The 20,020-nt window shown below is 46.6% G+C and overlaps 1 protein-coding gene across 9 annotated transcripts in view; it reads right to left on the bottom strand.

Moving 5' to 3' along the window:
- PCNT (pericentrin) overlaps positions 1 to 20,020 on the bottom strand; it is an 84,497-nt gene that overhangs the window by 18,284 nt on the left and 46,193 nt on the right. For 7 of the 9 annotated variants that reach the window (XM_081138891.1, XM_081138895.1, XM_081138897.1 and 4 more), the window contains 15 exons: positions 19,601 to 19,807; positions 17,269 to 17,439; positions 16,832 to 16,984; positions 15,353 to 15,445; positions 12,567 to 13,469; positions 11,524 to 11,715; positions 8,847 to 9,569; positions 7,676 to 7,778; positions 6,414 to 6,568; positions 5,314 to 5,508; positions 4,387 to 4,566; positions 3,621 to 3,816; positions 1,940 to 2,162; positions 1,440 to 1,590; positions 18 to 467 (listed from right to left, as the gene is read on the bottom strand). In XM_081138891.1, coding sequence (XP_080995017.1) covers positions 18 to 467; positions 1,440 to 1,590; positions 1,940 to 2,162; positions 3,621 to 3,816; positions 4,387 to 4,566; positions 5,314 to 5,508; positions 6,414 to 6,568; positions 7,676 to 7,778; positions 8,847 to 9,569; positions 11,524 to 11,715; positions 12,567 to 13,469; positions 15,353 to 15,445; positions 16,832 to 16,984; positions 17,269 to 17,439; positions 19,601 to 19,807 — 4,095 coding nt within the window. The remainder of the gene's footprint in view (positions 1 to 17; positions 468 to 1,439; positions 1,591 to 1,939; positions 2,163 to 3,620; positions 3,817 to 4,386; positions 4,567 to 5,313; positions 5,509 to 6,413; positions 6,569 to 7,675; positions 7,779 to 8,846; positions 9,570 to 11,523; positions 11,716 to 12,566; positions 13,470 to 15,352; positions 15,446 to 16,831; positions 16,985 to 17,268; positions 17,440 to 19,600; positions 19,808 to 20,020) is intronic. The other 2 variants (XM_081138893.1, XM_081138892.1) reach the window with 1 other exon arrangement.

The raw sequence follows: 20,020 nt of genomic DNA, 5'->3' as shown, positions 1-20,020 counted from the left end.
CTCAGCCTGGTACTCACCTCCTTCTCTCTCTCGAGCTCTGCACAGCGCCTCTGCACCTCAGCCTCCAGCTGCTGCTGGGCGCACACAGCATGCTGCTGCACCTTCTCCAGTGCTGCCTGCAGCTCTGCCACCCGGGTCGTCTCATCCTTCAGCTTCCGCAGCAGAGCACGGTGCGCCTGTGTCTCTTGGTGAGTGCAGGCCTCCTGTGCCCGCCGGCTCAGCTGCTCCGTCAGGACCCGCTCGTGCTGCAAGGCCTCAGACAGCTCCAAGGAGCGGCCCTGTGCAGCCTCCAGGTTCCTGTGTAGCTTGGAGAGCCGGCTCCGCTCCTGCGCCAACAGTGCCTCACAGCGCGAGGACTCAATCTGCAGCTCCTTCTGAAGGTTATCCTTCACTGTCTGCTCATGTTTTAATGCTACAGACAGTCGACTATTCTGAGCATATTGCTTCTCCAAAGATATCCTTAACTCCTGGATCAGGGAAATATAAGATGGAAAAATTAAATCTGGAAAATAGTACCTAAAATAGTTTTCCTGCCCAAGTTTCTGTTTCTATCCTTTGACCAGCAATTATACCTTTTGAAATTTACCCTGTGGATGAAAGAAGTATGTACAGCTGACCCTTCAACCACGTGGGTGTAAAGGACACCAACCTCTCTCAAAGTTGGGAATCTGCATGTAACTACAGTCAATCCTCTGCATGTCAATTCCCAACTGTGAAGTTGACCCTCAGAACAATGCAGGTTTGAAATGCCCCCAGCCAAATGAACAACGGTCAACTCAAAGAACCCACATATAAGCGGGCCCACACAGTTCAAACCTGTGTTTTCCAAGAGTCAACTGTATAATAATTTTTGTTACATTTTTGAGTAAATGCAACACACATCCTGGGTTCATTCTCCCTTCCTTAGAACCAGAGTACTCAGGACACTGCAAGACATATAGATGCAGTTTGCGCTGAAACCTGGTCTGTGTTGTTGAAAGGCAGCTTTGCCCTAATGGGAACTGGTCAGCTTGCCCAGGACTACAGAACACCTGCTGGACACATGGTCATTAAACTGCCAAGCAAAATGCCGATTCACACACATGCTGTGCATCATGCACAGGAGCTGGGTCACTGCAGTTTATCTGGTTGACACAGGCTTCTGAGGCTGTGCCTTGTGCGGAAGGCCAGCGAGGAGTCTGTGTCCACCCTGTAGAACCAAGCTTTCAAAGATGGTGGGGACTACGTGTGGCACATCACTGGCATCATGGTCATTACACAGTTTGTTACTGAAAAGTTGCTGAGTGTTTTACCAGAAGACACAGCCCTACTTCACTGCCTCAAAACCCTATCACCCAGGCTCACCATCCCCAACAAGAATAAGAGGCAGCATCAGAGAACGGCCTCCCAGCTCCCATCCCTGGCTGGTGTGGTGACTAGGCCATCCCTGGTCCCCTCACCTCCAGGGCCTTGGAGTTCTGGCCCTCTCTCTGCAGGTGCTGCAGCTGCTCCTGCTCCAGCTGGCTCTGCAGGGCAAGCTCCTTCCCACGCTCACTCTCCAGCTCCTGAAGTGCAGCCTTCAGGTCATTCTCCTTGCTGTCTAGTACGGACCTGTGTGGGGGGAGAGGTCATCATGCGCCATGTTGCACAACACTCTGAAGGGACACAGGCCGGCCCTCAGGGTCCATGGGCTCCCAGGACAAGGTGGGTGGGCCCTGTCGCTTCCTTACTATCTGCATACATGCTCAGTCCTGCCTTCCTACTCTAAACACACGGGAGCGGGACACCTTTGTCCAACACCTACTGAGCATGCAGCACAAGTCATGGCACCACAGATTCTACTACTTCACTGCCAAGAAAAATGTGGTGTGAACTATGTAACTTCCATTTATTCTTCTACAAAAGGTCTGATGACAGCCTGGGGACTATCGGGCTGCATAGCACGAAGGCAGTGCTGTACCTCAACTGGAGAACCTCCTTCTGCACGTCATTGAGGGACTTCAGCAGCCTCTCGTTGTCCTGTTTACACTCACAAAGCTCAGATTTCAAAGCTTTGACTGCGTTCTGCTCCACCACCAGCAGCTTCCGGACGTTATTTGCTTTCTCCTGCTCTTCACTGAGGGTTTTCTGTAGATCGCTTACTATACATTTTTCCTGCTCAACCTTATATGCCAACAACTCAACTGAAAAAAAGATTAAAGAACATAAAATAACATTATTTATGAGTCCAAAGAGAGTTGTACAGATGATTTAATTACAGACAAGCCAGTAAGGGAAAGGGGAGAACGAAGTTTCTGTAACCTAAAAGCCATTGCTTCTGATGGTGCCAGGACACTCAGGTACACATTCCTTCTGCCTGTTGCTGGTTCCTCCACCATGCACGGAACCAGGCCTCACCCTATAGGCCAGAGAGCACCCAAAGACTCATGGGCAGATAGTATGCATGATCCACACAGGCCATGCGAACACAACGTGGTACCCCAGGGTGGGCCACAAGCCCTCTTGGCCCCTGCAGCCATTCAGATCTGGGGTCTCCCTGGAGGCAGAATTTGAAGCTAAACCAAGATGAACCTGCATGTGGGGGGCCGCTCAGAGCCCTTCTTGCCTGGTGCAGAAAGGCCAGGTGTGACTATCCCTGTGGTCATCCTAAAATACCATCCACTTGCCACTCCTATGCTAAATGCTTCCCAACAGATACAACTCCAGTCCAGATGGCTTCACTGAAGAATCCTCCCAAAACAAGGAAGAAATAAACCTAGTTTTATAAAAACTCCTCTGGAAAACAGAAGAGGAATAGACAGATGTCAATCCTCCACAAGGCTGGCACTGCTCCAATACCAAAACCAGAAGAAAGAAAACGACAGACTAGTGTCCCTCAGGAATGCAGATGCAAAATATGATCAAACCCAGCCCAGAAATGTACAAAGGATAATGGACCACAACAAGGGGTCAAGGCCAAGATGCAAGACTGCTCCCACTAGGCAGATTCAGCTTCCAAAACTGAGACGGGACTTGCCAGAGCTGACAGAGAGCATCTGTAAGGACCACAGTTAACGTCCTATTTAAGGGTAAGACATGGAGGGCTTCCTGCGGCCACAAGGATGGCCAGACACTCCATTCACCACATGCTTGAGGACCTGACCAGTAGTGAGAAAGAGAAGGGGGTAGATGGGAAAGAAAAAAAGAAAATATTCTTTTACTCACAGGTGACATGAGTGTCTATACAAAAAAGCCCCAAAGAATCTAATTAAATGCACAAACTACAACAGCTACTTAAGCCCAGTGCAAGCTCCAGGGAACCTCCCAGATGTGGTACTGCTGGAACCCAGCACACCTGCTCAGACACCAGCCCCCCTCACAGCCTGCTGGGACCCCTGGCAAAGCCTCTATCCTGACTGGTCTCTCAGAGCCATTTTTACACAGAGTTCTATGAACTGAGAAATGTTGCAGTCACAGTGTTCTAATGACGAGGCTGACAGTCCCAGCACTTAGGGACCTGGAACAACCAGGACGTCACCTGCCACCAGATCCAGCTATGGGTAGTTCAGAGGAGCTTGGCTAACCTAGGTGCCACCTTACCCACCAAGTGAACCTCAGGTGGGCACGATTCTCAGGGCAGGAACTTGAGGGGCTGCACCCACCCTGCCTGCGCAGCTGGTGCTCTTGCCGGCTCCCACGGGCCTCCGCACTGGTCAGCGCTGCGCACAACTGCTGCAGCTTCTCCTGGTTCTGCAAGTGCGTCAGCCGCAGTTGGGCTCGCAGGGCCTGGATCTCAGACAGCAAGCTGCTCCTGTCAGACTGACGTAGGTGCTCCAAGGACTTCTCCTGCAGGTCTCCCTGAAGATGGGGCAAAAGAGGAATAGCAGTCAGATAGGAAGGCTCTGAAGGGAGGGGGAGCCCATCCATATGGGGAAACAGGATGAAAAGGGAGCATGTCCCAAGTGCTGGTGGCTCTAGGCAGGAGCAACTCACCCTCTGCACACTCAAGCCCCTACTGTCGCTGGTATGTCAGTCCCTGACTGGGGTAAGAATGCACTCGCTGAGACAATGAGTGACCCTCCACACCCAGCACCTTGGTCTCATTCTCAGGCCTAGTCTGTGCCCACGGGCTGCTCTGACCTACTGTGAGCCCTGATTCTGGACTCGAGCCCTCTTCCACAGACCTCCGACCCTGGGCTCAGCACTCACAACCTGGGGCTGGGCATCCTGAAAAGGATTTTGCTTTCAAGGAAAGGCCAGTTATTTCTAGAACAGAATGAGGTGTAAAGGAGGGTAAAGGCATATGACTTTCCTCCCATGTTGTAGAATTCATGCAGAAACATGCAGTATTACACTTGGTCTCAGTCATGGGCATGAAGGTCAGCTAAAACAGGGGTAAGCTCTGGGGTAACCCAGGCCCAAGTTTACCTGCTCCTGGACCACCTTCTGCAGTCTCTCCACCAGGCCGCCATGGGCCCTGGTATCAGAGCCACAGAGTTGAGGCTGCAGCTGCACTGTCAGCATGTCCCGCTCCTTTTCAAATGCATCCTGGACGACCTGCAGGAATTCTCCTCTCCAGTCAAGGCAGGTGTCAGAAGGTTCCTGCAACTGAAAGAAGCTCAGTGTTTGCAACAGATGCATCTGCAGGTTACAACAAGGGCCACCCAGACAGGAGACACATGAACACCCAGGACCATCCAGGGCATGAAAGGCCCATGCTGCCATCCAAGCAGAGAAGAAAACCATTGATGATGATGGTGAAACAAGGTCGAACAGTCACCAGGCAAACCTTTTTCCAATACAAGGCCTGGGTCTGGGGTAGGTCCAAGGCCAGAAGTGACCCCAATGTGCGCGCGCCAGAGCACATGACTACAACAGTAGGGGTACTGGGTTGTGTGTGTGCATGCACACAGTGTGGGCGTGCACAGGCGCCCACCCTCAAGCCACCTGCTCTGGACTTCCTCCCCTGCAGGTCCAGCTTAGGGTCCTGCCCACTACTCCCTCCAAAGCCCATGGCAGGTTGGCTGGCTCCCCTTAGACATGGTTCACATTTGGCCATCGCCCCTGCACTGCCCCCTCCTGGCCACCCTGGCTCCTGGGCTGCAGAATGGACACAGAGACCATGTGGGTTCAGGCACAGCACCCAGAGCCACCTCCTGGAGGCCTCTGCTGCCTAGAAGAAGCTGCCATGAGGCTGGTGCCCAGAAATGAGTGAGAGAGTGGCTAGTCAAGATCACAGTCTTCCTGCTACCACTGACCACCTCTTATTCCCTGTCCCTGCTTACTTGGCAAAACAATTCCCTCAAGTTGCTCTAAGCCCACTATTTCTCTTCTCTTACATAAACACCTCTGTACCTTCTCTCCCTGTTGGGATGCTGGGGTCAGGTGCCCCCTCAGAGCTGGCAATGCCTCCAACAGGCCCTGGCCTCCCCTCAGGAAGTGCTCGATGGGTGCACTTGGCTCGCCCTTGCTCAGTGCACTGGGGTATCCATGGTATTCAGACAGGGCCAGGATGTGGTGACTCTCATCATACACCATCTGCAGCAAAGCCTACAACAGCACAAACATTTTAGAAAGAATCAAAAGCAGCTTGAAAGCACAATGAATGGATATTCATTGTCCTGCCTTCGTCGTGAACACTTACTGGGACCACATGACACTCGCATGGTCTTTGTGCCAAAGAGCAGAACCTGCTGTTCTATGAGGTTTTCAAACCTTCCTCCCCCACAACCATCAGACAGCAGGAAACTGGTTTTGAAAGAGTGAATTTCTGTATAATCCACTCCAAGGATGACCTCCATGATTCAGCCATCCCATCTGTTCTGTACAGTAAATACCATCCCTCCCCTAAGCCTGAGAGCAGCTCAGGCCAGGGCCTCGGGGCAACTTCTGCGAAGAAGTCATGAAGGCTCCGAAGACTGCGTGCACTTTCCTGGCTCTCCTGGGGCTGCAGCTTACACACTATGAGGAAGCCCCAAGGGAGGTGTGTACACAAGTCCCAGCTGATGAATAATGCCTCAGGGAACAAGGTGCCTACAGATGGCACCAGGTCAGCTACTGACCACTCTGGCCCTCCAGTGCCCTGACACAGGGTGCAGAGAAACAGTCCCCAATATGCTCTGAGTCCCTGCCCACAGGGTATGTGAGAACAGGAGAGGGTCCTTTATTATAGGGTGATGGGGAACTGGGACACTCATGTTGGGCATCTATGTCCATCCCAAAGAGGCTGCAAGAGGAGGAAGGGAGCTTCCCAGAGTTGTCCTCGTGGAGAAGCTGGTGTTAGGACCAGTATGCTCCTCACTTACATAAGGTATAAGGGTAGGACAGAGCTGATGCTGACCTGTCTGAGCAGAGCGTGATCCTCGTGCAACACTCTGAGGCCAATGGGGTGCAGTTACAGCGGGCTAGAAATGGAGCCCACCAATGCACTTCACCCTGCGCCTACCGCCCGTTACCTTAACTTGCTTCGGGTGGACTTCCTTCTCCTTCATGGCTTCCAGTGGCTGTCGGAAGCTTCCCGAGGCAGGGGGTGGTACTGCAGGACTAACAATGGGAGCTTTAAGTCCTCCCAAACTGTGGTTCAGTATCTCTCCACACCCAGAGCCATCACCTAAAAAAACACACACCACCATGTCAGAGTCTAAAACTACAATTCTCTCAGAGGCACTCCTGGGGACACTCTGCAGAGTGCTGAGGGGCATCAGACTCCCCACTGGCCTGTGCCATGTGAGGCTGGACACCAAAACACCCAGAGGCCTACGGATGCAATCTTCTCCCTGAAAAAAATCAATGAACCATAAAGATGGTAAAAATATTTTTATAAAAACATCAGATGAGAACTACATACAAAGAAAAAGTGTATTTTGTGTGTTTAAAATCTTAATGTTCATGATTTGAATGTAAACCTTACGGGTATCTTAGTCATTTTTACATAGATGTAGATGGGTGTTTCCTCATCCCCAAAAGACAGAACCAACCCGCAGGACTCTGCAGAGTGAGCACAGCAGACAACAGACACACACAAACCCAAGGACAGGATAAAGACAGGGCGGGAACCCAGCCCTTGAGGACAAAGAGAGCGGGTGGGAGGACAGGAGGTAGAAGATGCCAAGAGCAAGGACAGGTTGGCAACAGGTGGAAAAGCAGCAGACGTCTGGTCAGGAAAAGCACTAAAATCAGCCATCAGAGCTGGGGAACCCTGAACAAGGTCTAGAATTAGAGGCTCCAAGGAAGCTCTGTCAAATGGGAGGAAGGCCTCAAATCAGAATTCAAAATCTTTCAGAAGAGCGTAGGCCCCCAACCCATTCCTGAGGCCTGCTGCCCTCAGCCAGTCCAGGGAGGCTAAGAAGCGCATGCTCTGGAAAAATGGAAGGGGTGCCCAATGGAAAAGCAGCCTCAGCTCTTCTGGCTGCTCCTACCCACCAGCAGCCACCTTGGAGCAGGGAGAACATCAGGGGGCTGATGGCAAGGCCCTTTGGCACTGAGAGCCGTTCAGGCCGCCCTGCTGAGTAGTCCAGTTTCTCAAACAGGCCAAGGAATATTCAAACACAAAAGACAGAAAGAAATGAAGACAAAAGAGAAAGATAGGCAGCACACACAGCAAACAAGGTAAGTGTTAGCACTGTGGGATCTGTGGAGAATATACAGGAATTCTCGATGCTCTCTGGTCTCTGAAACTATAAAACTAAATAATTTTTTAAAAAGATAAAGAACTCACTGTTTTCGCTTCCATTGCTTTTTCCTTCTAACCCAAGAGGAGGTGATCTTGACTTTTCTTGAAAATCAAGAGACGTTATGATAAAATCCTCAACATCTTTCTCCTGTTCAAATAGGCAGAATTTTAAATGGTTATAAAATAACATTACATCATGGAATTGAACCTGCCTAATGGAAACTTTCTAAGATGAATTTATCATCTTCCCACAAAGAACTCAAATAAGCCTGACCCAGGGCGTGGCTCAGCAGTTGAGCATCAACCTAGGATCCAGGAGATCTCGGTTTGATTCCCGTTCAGGGCACATGCCCGGATTGCAGGCTCAATACCCAGCAGGGATGTGCAGGAGGCAGCCGATCAATGACTCTCTCATCATTGATGTTTCTCTCTCTCTCCCTCTCCCTTCCTCACTCTGAAATCAATAAAAGTATATTTTAAAAAAATAACTCAAACAAAAGTGTTCAAAGCTTAATGGACACAATAAGGTCACACGCCTCTAATAATGTAATCAAATTCACCTACAGTGCTCTAGGAATATTTTACAGAAGTCACTAGCAAATATTTCAGATTAAAATATTTTTGCATGAAATGGAATATGGATACTTCAAATAAAACATATCTCCTAATTTTATTTTATCTAACTCAAGATAAACATAATATCAAAACTATGTTAGGAAAAACAATCTAGCAAAAATAATAAACTGAAAAGTTCTTGAAGTTAATTAGCATTACATGTGGAACCTGTTAAATATGCTCTACAACTAAAAATACATCTAAAAAACATTCTAAATGAAGAAGCCATATGCAAACCACACACAAAGATGAGTTTATGACTGTACTTCTCAAAGTCAGCATTAAGAAATAGTCCTGGGGTAAATTTCTGAGTAGGACGAATGCATCTCACAAACTTCCAAAAGTCACTTAAGTGTCACATGTTCATATTACAGTGGATTAGGGTTAGTCCTGCAGAAAGCTAACCATCCCTACACACAGCTGACCAAGGGACTGTGAAGAGCTCACCCACACCCAGCCCACAGGCCTGCAGGAGGTGAACCAACAATGGCTGCTGCTGTGACACCATGGGCCATGTAGACACAGTCCCATGGGAACACACTGGGGTCCTGGGCACCATACAAACACTGAACCAGGACAGCACCCGGGGAAGCCAACCTACCACAGCCGTATGATGCACGTGGTCAGCGCAGGGAGCCCTGTCTGTGGCCAATGAAGACTCTGCCGAACAAGGAGCCTTTACTGTGGCTGACCCACTGAGGGAACAAAGCAGCCCCGATTGGTCAGCCTGGAGCAGTAAGGGACTCGTCCTATTCCTCAGGGAGGTATCCAGGCTGTGCTGGCTCACGGTGTCCAGGCAGGGTGTCAGGGGCAGGCTGGGCAGTGGCTCGAGCATCGAGTCCTTCCTGACAACCTCAGGGGAGCTCCAAGAGGACAGGTCCATCGTGCTGAGTGCATTCTTCAAGGGCTCAGCCTCATCAGTATAGGTTAAGTCACAGGAGTCACTAGGCAAGCTCCCCTGTAAACAAAGTGACCCATCCTGCAAATCTACCTTGTCTTCTATGGAAACATTTGGCATTTCATTTCTTATCAATGAATCCTGATTTCCAATAATGTCCATTAGATCCCGTGTGATTTTATTGATATTAAACGCATCAACAGGAGACAATTTGTCAGTTTCTTCACCATTACTGGAACTACCTCTCAAACTGTTTTCTAAAACAGGAGAAAATGCCAGTGGCTGTTGAGAGTTGAAATCCTCTGTCTCAGTGTTCTGGAAGTTCATAGAATATACCAGACGGTTCAGTTTTTCTTGAAGCTGTTCCACCTGAGTTATGAGATCAACTTTGTACAGCTTACGATCTTCCCGTTCTTCCTCCTTGTCCTACAGGTCAGACAGAACATGAAACAGTAAAATAACTGCATTACACCATGTAACATTTGCCTGCCCGAGCCAGTTTTATGAGCCAATTTCAGAGACTGAGCAATTAAGAAAGAGATTCCATAATGAGCCCTTTGGTCCTGCTAGACTCTTAAGATTTCAAATTTTTTAACTTCCTTAAAAGGCAGAATCAAGACTTAAAGCTCTGTGTCTAAGAGGCAAGTGTTGGAGAGGATTCTGGGCAGATGGCGCAGATAAAGTACCAAGTCTGTCTCCCCATATGGACATCAACTGCGCTGGCAGAATCTTGTCTGATGTAACTATAGCCAAACCTTGGTTCTCGAATGTCTCCCATCTCACAATTCACTTCTCAACCCAACAACCCTTTCATGCTGATACCTCTATGATCAGTCATGTGTCTCTCAGGCGACAAAGGAGAGAATGCTTGAGTATGAGTCAGTTTACCACTAAACTTCACATTAACATCTCAAGAAAGAGGTTCTAAGAGACAAAGAAGGAGACAACCAGTATTCAAAAATCTTCCAACAGCCCGGCCAGGCGTGGCTCAGTGGTTGAGCATCAACCTATGATCCAGGAGATCGAGGTTCCATTCCTGGACAGGGCACATGCCCAGGTTGTGGGCTCAATGCCCAGTTGGGGGCGTGCAGGAGGCAGGCAATCAATGACGACTCTCTCATCACTGATGTTTCAACTCTCTCTGTCCCTCTCCCTTCCTCTCTCTGAAATCAATAAAGACATTTTTTTTTAAAAACCTTCCAACAAACCAAAGCCCTGGATCTGATGGCTTCACAGGTGAATTCTATCAAACATTTAAAGAAGAACTAATATTAATCCTTCTCAAACATTTCCAATAAACTGAAGAGAAAGGAGTACCAGGTTCAGAAGGCTTCACTGGTGAACTCTACCGAACATTTAAGGACGAAATTATACCAAATCTCTAGAGTCTCTTTCATAGGACAGAAGCAGAGGGAATGCCTCTTAACTCATTCAATGAGGCATTACCTAGACACTAAAGCCAAATAGTACAAGAAATGAAAACTATAAACCAATATTCCTTATGAACATTTATGCAAAAATCCTAGACAAAATACTAGAAAATCTAATTTGACAACATATTAAAAGGATTATATACCATAAACAAGTGATGTTTATTCCTGGAATGCAAGGGTAGTTCAACATAGGAAAATCAATGTAATATACCACATTAACAAAATAAACAAAAAAAATCACATAATCAATTGATGCACAAAAAGCATTTGACAAAATTCAATGCCTTTTCATGATAAAAATCATTCAGCATGATTAGGAATAGAAAGAAACTACCATCAAAAAATGATTTTAAAACGAGCAAAGGACTTCAACAGACATTTCTCCAAAGAAGGGACCAATAAGCACATAAAAAGATACACATTACTGCCGTGGCCAGGTAGCGCAGTTGGTTAGAGCATCGTCCCAATACGCTAAGGTTGGGAGTTTGGTCCCCGGTCAGGACACATACAAGAAGCAACCAATGAGTGCATAAATGAGTGGAACAACAAATCAAGGTTTCACTCTCTCTACCCCCTTAAGGAAGGAAGGAAGGACGGGAGGGAGGGAGGGAGGGAGGGAGGGAGGGAGGGAGGGAGGGAGGGAGGGAGGGAGGAGAGAAGGAAAGGTAAAAGGAAAGGAAAAGAGAAAGGAGAAAGGAAAGGAAGAAAGAAACCCACTATCATTCATAAGGAAATACAAAGCAAAACTAGCTCCTAGAGAATGCTTAAATGAAACATGCAGGAAATTTCAAAGCAAATTTGAACAGCTATGAGTATGATGGATTCAGATGTCACTGTATACAGTCTACATAGTATGTGTGTCACCTCGGCAAAAATGCCAGAGAGAAGACTGCCCACGATCAGCTCCACGCCTGCTGTGCCCTCTCTCCTGAAATGGGCCTATGTACCTTCATTGTCCCTGATGCTTTGCCATGGTCCTCAGCACTCAAGTGCATTTCATTTTTCACCAGGAGCAGCTCAGACTCCAGCTGCCTCTGGCAGACCGTGAGCACCGACATCACACTGTCTTGTTTGTGGAGACCCATGTGGTTTACCGTCACCAGGGCTTTGGCAGGCTGGAGATCATCTTTCACTGGACTCTACAAGAGTAAAAAACAATGATGACGCTATAAAGATGATGCAAAACACACATAACGTCAGAAGTGCAGGAAGGCTAGCTGCAGGGTGGCTTCAAAGCATGAGACAGAGCCATGCTGCAGTCCAGCTGCCTGCTCATAAACCACAACGGGTCAAGATGTGCTGGAGGCTGAGGGCTCCAAGGGCAAGGGTGTCAGCTGTGGTAGAATGGGGTCCACTCGACACAGAATCCCGAGCTGACGGGGGGGGGGGGGGGGGGGGGTCAGGTGGTGAATTCTCAGAGTTCTACTCAAACACAAACTAAAGCATGTGTCCCCCCCCCCCCCCCGCAACAAATGAGCTTGAAACATTTTACACTGGAAATGTTAAAAGATAAACCATTAGACGTCTAATACAAGGTTGCACTCCACATCACTGAGTGTCCCCTATCAAAAAAAGAAGTGTTTTAAAAAGCTTAAATAACTTACAACAATAATAAGTTTAAAACTGTCCAAACAGCAAGACCCAATCTAATCTTACTGCATACATGTGTCCTTACTTGAGGTTTGATGGATCCTAAATGGGCCAGGGTCCCAGGCGAGCACGAGCTGCAGACTCAATTCCCCTCCCAGGCACAAGCCACCCATTGGAAACTACATCCCCTATTACCCAACACAGAGAGGAGAGTCATTAATTAAAAGAGAAACAGAGTAGGACAGTAAGAAAAAGAACTGTTTCCTTAAGAGAACCCCCAACTCCCTACAGTCCAGCCCCAGTGCTCGGCCAATAGCTGCCTGGGTCAGGGCCTCCTGCAAATACACCCCAGCTCTGCACACAAACTGCACCTGTGGGACTACAGGGGAACCAGGCCCACCTGTGGATCATTGCCTTGGCCAGGGGAGGCCACAGTTAGCTGCCTGCTGACCACATTCTGTTCCAACTCTTCATCACATGAGGCCTCATCACTCCTGGCCACCAGTCCCTGGAAGTTGCCTTTTACACGATGGAGCACAGGGGCCCCACATGTCTGCTGCTTGTCCAGCTCCTTCTGGCACCTCAGAAACTGATGGTTCAGTGCCTGCAGCTGGTGGCTGAGGCGAACACACTGCACTCGGAGCCGCTGCAGTTCAGGGGGCTCGCGTGTGGCACGCAGGAGCTGCTGTTCCAGGGTGCGGCGGAGACAGGTGAAGGCCAACAGAATGGCCTCCAGTTCAGTGGAGTGGGCTGATCGCCTTTTGTTTATAGCCTCAATTTCCAAATCCCTCTGGGCAATCTCTGCATCCTTTGCTTTAAGGGCAGCCTCAAACTCTTGAATCTGGGAGGCCAAGCCCTGAATCTCAGCCTCCCGGAGGGTCGCACTGGACCTCAGCTGGGCCAGATGCCTCTCAGCAGCCTCCTCCGCAACCCGCAGGCGCTGCTGTAGGGCCTCCAGGGACTGGCTGTGCTGGCACTCCTGCTCAGCCAGCAGCTGGCTCAGGGCCTCCTTGGCTTCAAGGGCAGCCTGGAGATCGGCCCGAAGCACGGCCTGGGCCTCGGCTCCCTCAGCCTGCAGGCAGCAGAGCCCACGCTCCAGCTCGCTCTGGAGGTCCTCGGCTTGGCTGTCACCAAGCTCATGTTCAGCAGGACCCCCAAGGGACAGCTCCCGCTGCAGCTTCTCAATGACCTCATGCAGTTGCTCGATTTCCTCTGCTTTATCCTTCTGCAGCCGATCCTGGTTCTCCTGCAAAGTCTCAATAACGGACTTCAGCTCCTCAACTTCAGAGCTTCTATACATAACCTGCGGAAAGAGCACGTATCAAAGGCAAACTACATAATTGACTTCAGAACCCCCTCTCAACTTACAGCTCTGAATTCGTTGTCAGAAAGAGGCTTCACAGCTTGAAATACAAAACAGCTGTAAGAACAAACTAACAATGTCACCAAGTTAGTTATTATTTGAAGAAAAAAAAAAACCAAAATGCTGTACCCCAACTACTTTAAGTATCTCAAAAGGAAAATCCTGCTGCTGCCAAGCAGCTCGTTCAGACACTCCAAACGGGGCTGCCGTGAGCTGCCAGCGCTCAGCCCCTCCATCAAAATCCAGAGGAAGCTCTAATTTTCCCACTTCTCAGTCAACAACACCTTCATACTAGTATTTCGCCACCTTTTAAATGTGTATTTAGTTAATATTTAAACAACTCTGATTTGATTTTCCTAAAGGGAGAATTTAGATTTTAGGTGTCTAACAACAGAAGAAGGAAAGTGATAAAATCAGGCTAGGGAATTTACGTAATGAAGAATGTGAATGAGTCAGGCCCACTACCTGCCCCCATGCTGTGTGTACATGCAGGAACATGGGGACCTCAGCTGTTGCCCAGACCACCCTATACTGAGCACCATGCCACACCAGGCACTGAACAATGCTGCATTACTTCACCTATAGTAACTGCTCCCACTATTTAACTTAATCCTCAACAATTTTAAGGTAAGTAATGTTACTATTCCTATTTTAAAGAAGGGACAATTAAAACTTAGATATTAAATATCTTGCCAAGGCCACAAAGACAGTAAGTGGAAAATGAGTATTGAAATCCATGTCAATATGACTCCAAACTCCATTCTGTTAAGGTCACATCACCAGTAGTGACCAAAAATTTAAATATTCTAACCAATTTTTATTCTAGTTAACAATCAACCAATGTTTTGCTTCCTAAAAACTGAGGTTGCCCAGCCAGTGTTGCTCAGTTGGTTGGGCATCGTCCCATGCACCAAGAGGTCCGCTGGTTTGATTCCTGATCAGGGCACATACCCAGGTTGTGGGCTTGAACTCCATTAGGGGGCGTGCAGGAAGCAGCCAATCAGTGTTTCTCTCTCATGCATGTTTCTCTCTCTCTCTCTCCCTCCATCTCCCTTCTCTCTCTCTCTCTCTAAAATCAATAAAATTTTTTTTTTTTTAATTTGAGGGTTTCATAACAATTCTTGATTTCACTGGTACTACTTAACAATTACTTTAAACTCGTATTCAAATCTAGTGTATGGTTAAAACAAAAGAAGAAAACTGATTAACTTTTGGTTTGGATAATATCAGCTATCCATTACACCCACACTTACTATATTAGAATGCTGTACTGTATATTTAGCAAAAGACAACTTCCCAGTGCAAGGCGAGACCCTCACACCAGTTTTGGTTTACCCATTCCCCACCTAGGTGCTGAGTTCTGTGACAACATGGATGGACCTAGAGGGTAGAACACGTATCAGGGGGGTCACTTCAAAAGGTATATACATGCCTAATCACTATGCTGTACATCTTAAACTAATACAATAAATATTGTATGTCAAATATAATTGAAAAATAAAATTTTAAAAATTGCTGGTTTTAATATTCCTCAAATATAAAATAATATTCTTAAATTTTGCCAAATATGTAAAATACCAACACAGATCATTAATATCCCAATAGCCTCTGTCACTAAAATTTGGAGACATAAAAAACTGTAGACAAAACTCCTTTTTATTCTGCCACCACTGTCCTTATCCTCTCCATCAAAATTAATGGAAAAAGCCATTATAAACTTTACGCAGTGTCATCCCAGAGATCTCTGTTGATCTGAGGTCACACCTACAAACTACCAAGAATTTAATGCCTAAGATGCCTTCAGGGCCAAAAGGAACACCTACCTCTCTGAGAGCACCACTTCCCATCCCAGCCAGCTGCGCCTCCAGCTGCTCGCTCATACACAGTATCTCCTTTTCTTTGTTTTGCAGAAATGCCTGTTGAAATGATAATAATAAAAATAGTGAAGCCAATAAAGCATTACTATGAGAACAGTCCCCAGGCCTTGCAGATGTACTAATAAATAAGACTGTAGTTTCAAATACACTCAATTTGAAAATGTTCTTCTATTAAAGTACTGTTTAAAGTGACATATTAGTTTGGTTTTCTAAAATCAGTTTGGTTTTCCTGGCATTTTTCCAGGAAACTTGTTTAAAGCAACCACCAAAAAGCAAGTAAAGCCTGTTCTTACATGCTCATCTAGTAATTAAGGATGAATTCCCACTGAGAAGATAAGCAGTGGTTCTAGGATTGCCCTAAAACTCCATTTTCACCAAAGATACTGTAAATTATGCAACTGAGACCTTTGGGAGGATTAAGCACAAATGACATAGCTCCTAGAATTTCTTTCAATGCTATCAGTTCACTACTCAAACAATTGCCAGACTGGCATCATAGGCCATGTTTCTAAACTCAATATATTTCAAGGCCATCTTTTAAGATTGCTTTCTTTTTGTTGTTGTTAATCCTCACCTGAGGATATTTTTCCATTGATTTTTTAGGAGTTTCGGAAGGCAGGGAAGAGGGAAAGAGCAGAGAGAAACATCAATTGGTTGCCCCCACAGGTGCCCCAACCGGAGCCGGGATCAAACCTGCAACACAGGTAGGTCCCCTTGACCAGGAACTGAACCTGCAATCCTTCAGTGCGCAGGCCAACGCTCTAACCACTGAGTGATGCCAGCCAGGGTGATTATGTTTTCTTTACAATTTTGATTATCATGTCCACTATATACAGGTTGTTTTTCTTTTTTGCTTGAAAAGCACAATTGCATTAAGATAAGAGAGAAAGTTTTAAAAAGCAGACTTTTTTACATCCTGAGCTGGGAAGAATGACGATGAGTGACCATTTACTAAATGTCACTGCCTCTAAAGCAGGCAGCCTGGTAGTGGCTATCGTTTTCAAGTTATGATTTATTTCCTCAGCAGTCAGGGAAATGATTCTCCTACAATCTAACTCCAACAAGCAACCTTCAAAAGACTTGACTGTCATCAGCACTGCAAACCAAAAGCAAGAGTCCGTTGTGGAGGTGAAAGCATGTGAACTTCACCGTCAAGGTGACTCTGGTTTTTCCACCCATAATTCCTAGAAGCTGCCTCCACTACACTTTCTTGAGCTGCCCCAGGTGCCAATCTCAATGCAAAATGAAGTCAGGCACTTCCTGAAATCACCTGCCAGAGTAGGGTCCTATCTTCAGAAGGAAGCCTCATGTCTCCTGCGAAGGCCTGAGGTACCCACCACTCCCCGTAAATGATGGTTCCACGCTGGGCTGCAGTACTTACATAACCAACAGAAACTTAGATGTCAGTGGGTCTGTTCACTATACCTTCAAATTAGCATTCTCCTCTTGTAGTCCTCTGACACTGATGGCAGTGTGGTTGTTCTGCAGGTCTAATTTTAAGTTCAGATGCAGTACTTCTTCATTTTTACTAACTAAGTCATCTTTAATCTTTTCTAATTGTTCTTTTAAGTCCAAAACCTTTTGGTGAAACAAAGGAAGGTAAATATTAAAAATTACCTAATACTATAATTGATTCAATAATTATTAAAATCACACTAAAGGATTTAAAAGTGCATGCCGACAAAAGTTATTACTATCTCATAACATATAAAAATGCTAACATTACAAAGAATACGCAATATTTACAAACCCACCTGATGTATTGTTTGGACATCCTGCCACTTACACAGCAATGCAGTGGATGCATGGGTCAGGCAATGAACAGAGGAAACCACCCGTCCATTCTCTCCCCCTCCCCTTACCTCACTCTCCCGCTGAAGGAGTGCCCTCTGCATGGCCTCTAACTGGATTTCTGGGCCCTCAGGGCAGCTGTCCACAGGAAGCACAGAGCATTTGCCCTCATCTAGTTTAGATTGCAATGTGGACACCAGAAGCAAGTTACTCATCTGCTGTTGCTGTAATGCCTCCTTATCCTATTTAAGAAAAAAGATTTATTTTAGGCAAGTATTTCAAGAATCAGGGGCCTCAAAGTGCTGTCTGTTAAAATGTGTATCATCCCCAGCTCTTCCTTCACACACCTGCACGTACCACACCTGATCCCCAGACCCAGCCATGCTCCAGAGCAGAGATCTGCTTTGTGAAGGATGCAACCCCAAACAGAGAGCCACTGGCAGCCCGCAATTCCACTAGGAGGAACTGATCCTTAGTAATTATTCAACAAGGTAGAAAAGTAGTTTCTAGACTGTTAGCAATTATAAAAAACTGGAAAGAACTTGCCGAAGAACAGGGCAATGGATGACAATACATGCATACAAAGAATATTAACAGCCCAGTAAAAGTTTTCAAAGAAAATTTAATATGGATAAAATGGTCACAACACATTGGTCCAACTTTGTGGAGGGAAAAAAGGCATTTCATATACCCCTGGCATCTAATAATTCATTAAATGTTTGCTTGGGGGGCCTAGAGGAGCAGCCCCCAAGCCAGCACCAAGCACCACTCCCCTCCTGGAGGGTGAAAGGAAGTGAGAAGTGAGAGGAGGTGAAACAAGGCCAGGTTGGTGTCCTCAGGTAAGAGCCAAGCTTGACTCCTTCGAAATGGTTCTCATGGGCATTTTCAAGAACCGAACACACCTGATAAACACTCTCCTCCTTGAGGCAGAATTTGTCTTAGGACCAAACCAATGATTCTAAAATAAAACTCCTCATGGAGCATCACTTTTCACATAAACTTTTAACCTCCATCATCATTAAATAAATGAAGCATCAGTTTAGTTGCTTTTGAGGAAATGCTGAATGACCAGAAATGCCGGAGGCCCCCCACCCCCAGCACACAGCACAGCCCCTCAGCCTCATCCTAGCATTCAGATACAACCAAAAGCATCCAAACACCACCATGAAAACTATCACTGGAGGCATTTTCACTGGGGGAGTTGATATAAATTACTAAACTCAAGAATCAAAATAATTGTAACTAGCTCTAAGTATTTAATGAATTAACTTTTTTAAACCTAATTCTTCAACATTTACTTTATGAAATTACTAAGTACTACAAAAATTATTATAAAATGCTATTACAGTACATGTGATATTGTGATTTATAACAAAAACATACATTGTTCTTCATCCAATTCCTGGCACAGAACTCCTAAAACCCTTGGAATTATTCCTGAGTGAGAAGAGTGATACAGGTGTTTGATATTCATAACAAGTCCCTTCCAGCCACACCTGAGTTTACGTTACTGAGGTGACTTTTGGAAAGCCCCCAAGTCCCCTAAGGATGGTTGCCAGGGGAACAAACCATGTGATTAGAAGGTTAGACCTTTCAGTCTGTCCCTAACCTCAAGGGAGGGGAGAGAGGCTGAAGGTTGAACTGATCACCAACAACCAGTGATTTAATCAACTGCGCCTAAGTGATGGGACCTCCAATAAAAACCCAAAGGACAGGGGTGCAGAGAGCGTCCAGGTTGGTGAACACATAAAGATAAGGAGACACTGGGGCATCTGCACAGGGCACAGAAGCCCTGTGCACCTTCCCACATACCTCACCCAGCAAGTCTCTTCCACCATCTGTTCCTGAGTTATATCCTATATAACAAATGGGTGACCTACTGAGTAATCTGTTTCTCTGAGTTCTGTGAGTGGCTCTGGCAAATTAGTAGAAGCTGAAGAGGGGTTGTGGGGACCTCTGATCTATACAACCTGGACTTGCGATGGGCATCTGACTTAAGGGGCGGGGGGCTGAGCCCTTAACCCGTGGGATCTGACACTAACTCCAGGTGGATGGTGTCAGAACTAAGTTCTAAGACACTCCACTGGGATATGCTGAGAACTGAATGCCTATCTGGTGAGTGGGAAACCCCTGCACATCTGGTGACCAGAAGCATCATCTGTGAAGTGATACAGCAGAGGACTGATTATGCAGGAGCATTTTTCCTTGAGAGAAAATAAAAGCCAAGAGGTCAGAGGGAACTGTGCAAGCAGTTGGTCTGAGGTCCTCACTAAGTCACAGTCTTTCTGGTGAATAGGAGGGCCCACCTCACCCATCCACCCACCCCAAGCAGCTCAATGTTCTCAGTGCCATGCACCAACAACGGGGACCGGGACAGAACCCCACACAACAAAGCGTGTTTACCTGCTGTAGCTCCTTCATAGCTTTCCTCTGCTTCTCCAGTTCCTCCTGGAGCTGGATCACTTTCCTCCTGGTGTCAGCATTTGTCTCCTCCAGATGTTTAATTTCCTTTTCCTGGATCAACACTTGTCTGTCTGCTAATTCTTTCTTCATCGCCAATTCAGTAAGTTCATCTGATTTTTCTCTCAGTTTTTCCTGTAACAATTCAACCTAAAACGAAAAGGAATGCTTGAGAAATACAACAGTTAAAAAACCCAACCATCTCCCAGATAAAAAATACCCAAGACAATTTAGAGAAAACTGATCTTCTACATGGCTTTGTAGACCTAGGCTGCACAACAAAGCCTGGGAATTCTCTCAATAAAAAACATACAAATATAAAATTTATTAAATAAATTTTGATAGTGAGGACTAATAGACTGC

The sequence above is a fragment of the Miniopterus schreibersii genome, assembly GCF_964146895.1.
Source record: "Miniopterus schreibersii genome assembly, chromosome: 5".
NCBI classification, from domain to species: domain Eukaryota; kingdom Metazoa; phylum Chordata; class Mammalia; order Chiroptera; family Miniopteridae; genus Miniopterus; species Miniopterus schreibersii.
The sequence above is the reverse complement of the archived record's forward strand: the minus strand, read 5'-3'. Positions and strand labels throughout refer to the sequence as shown.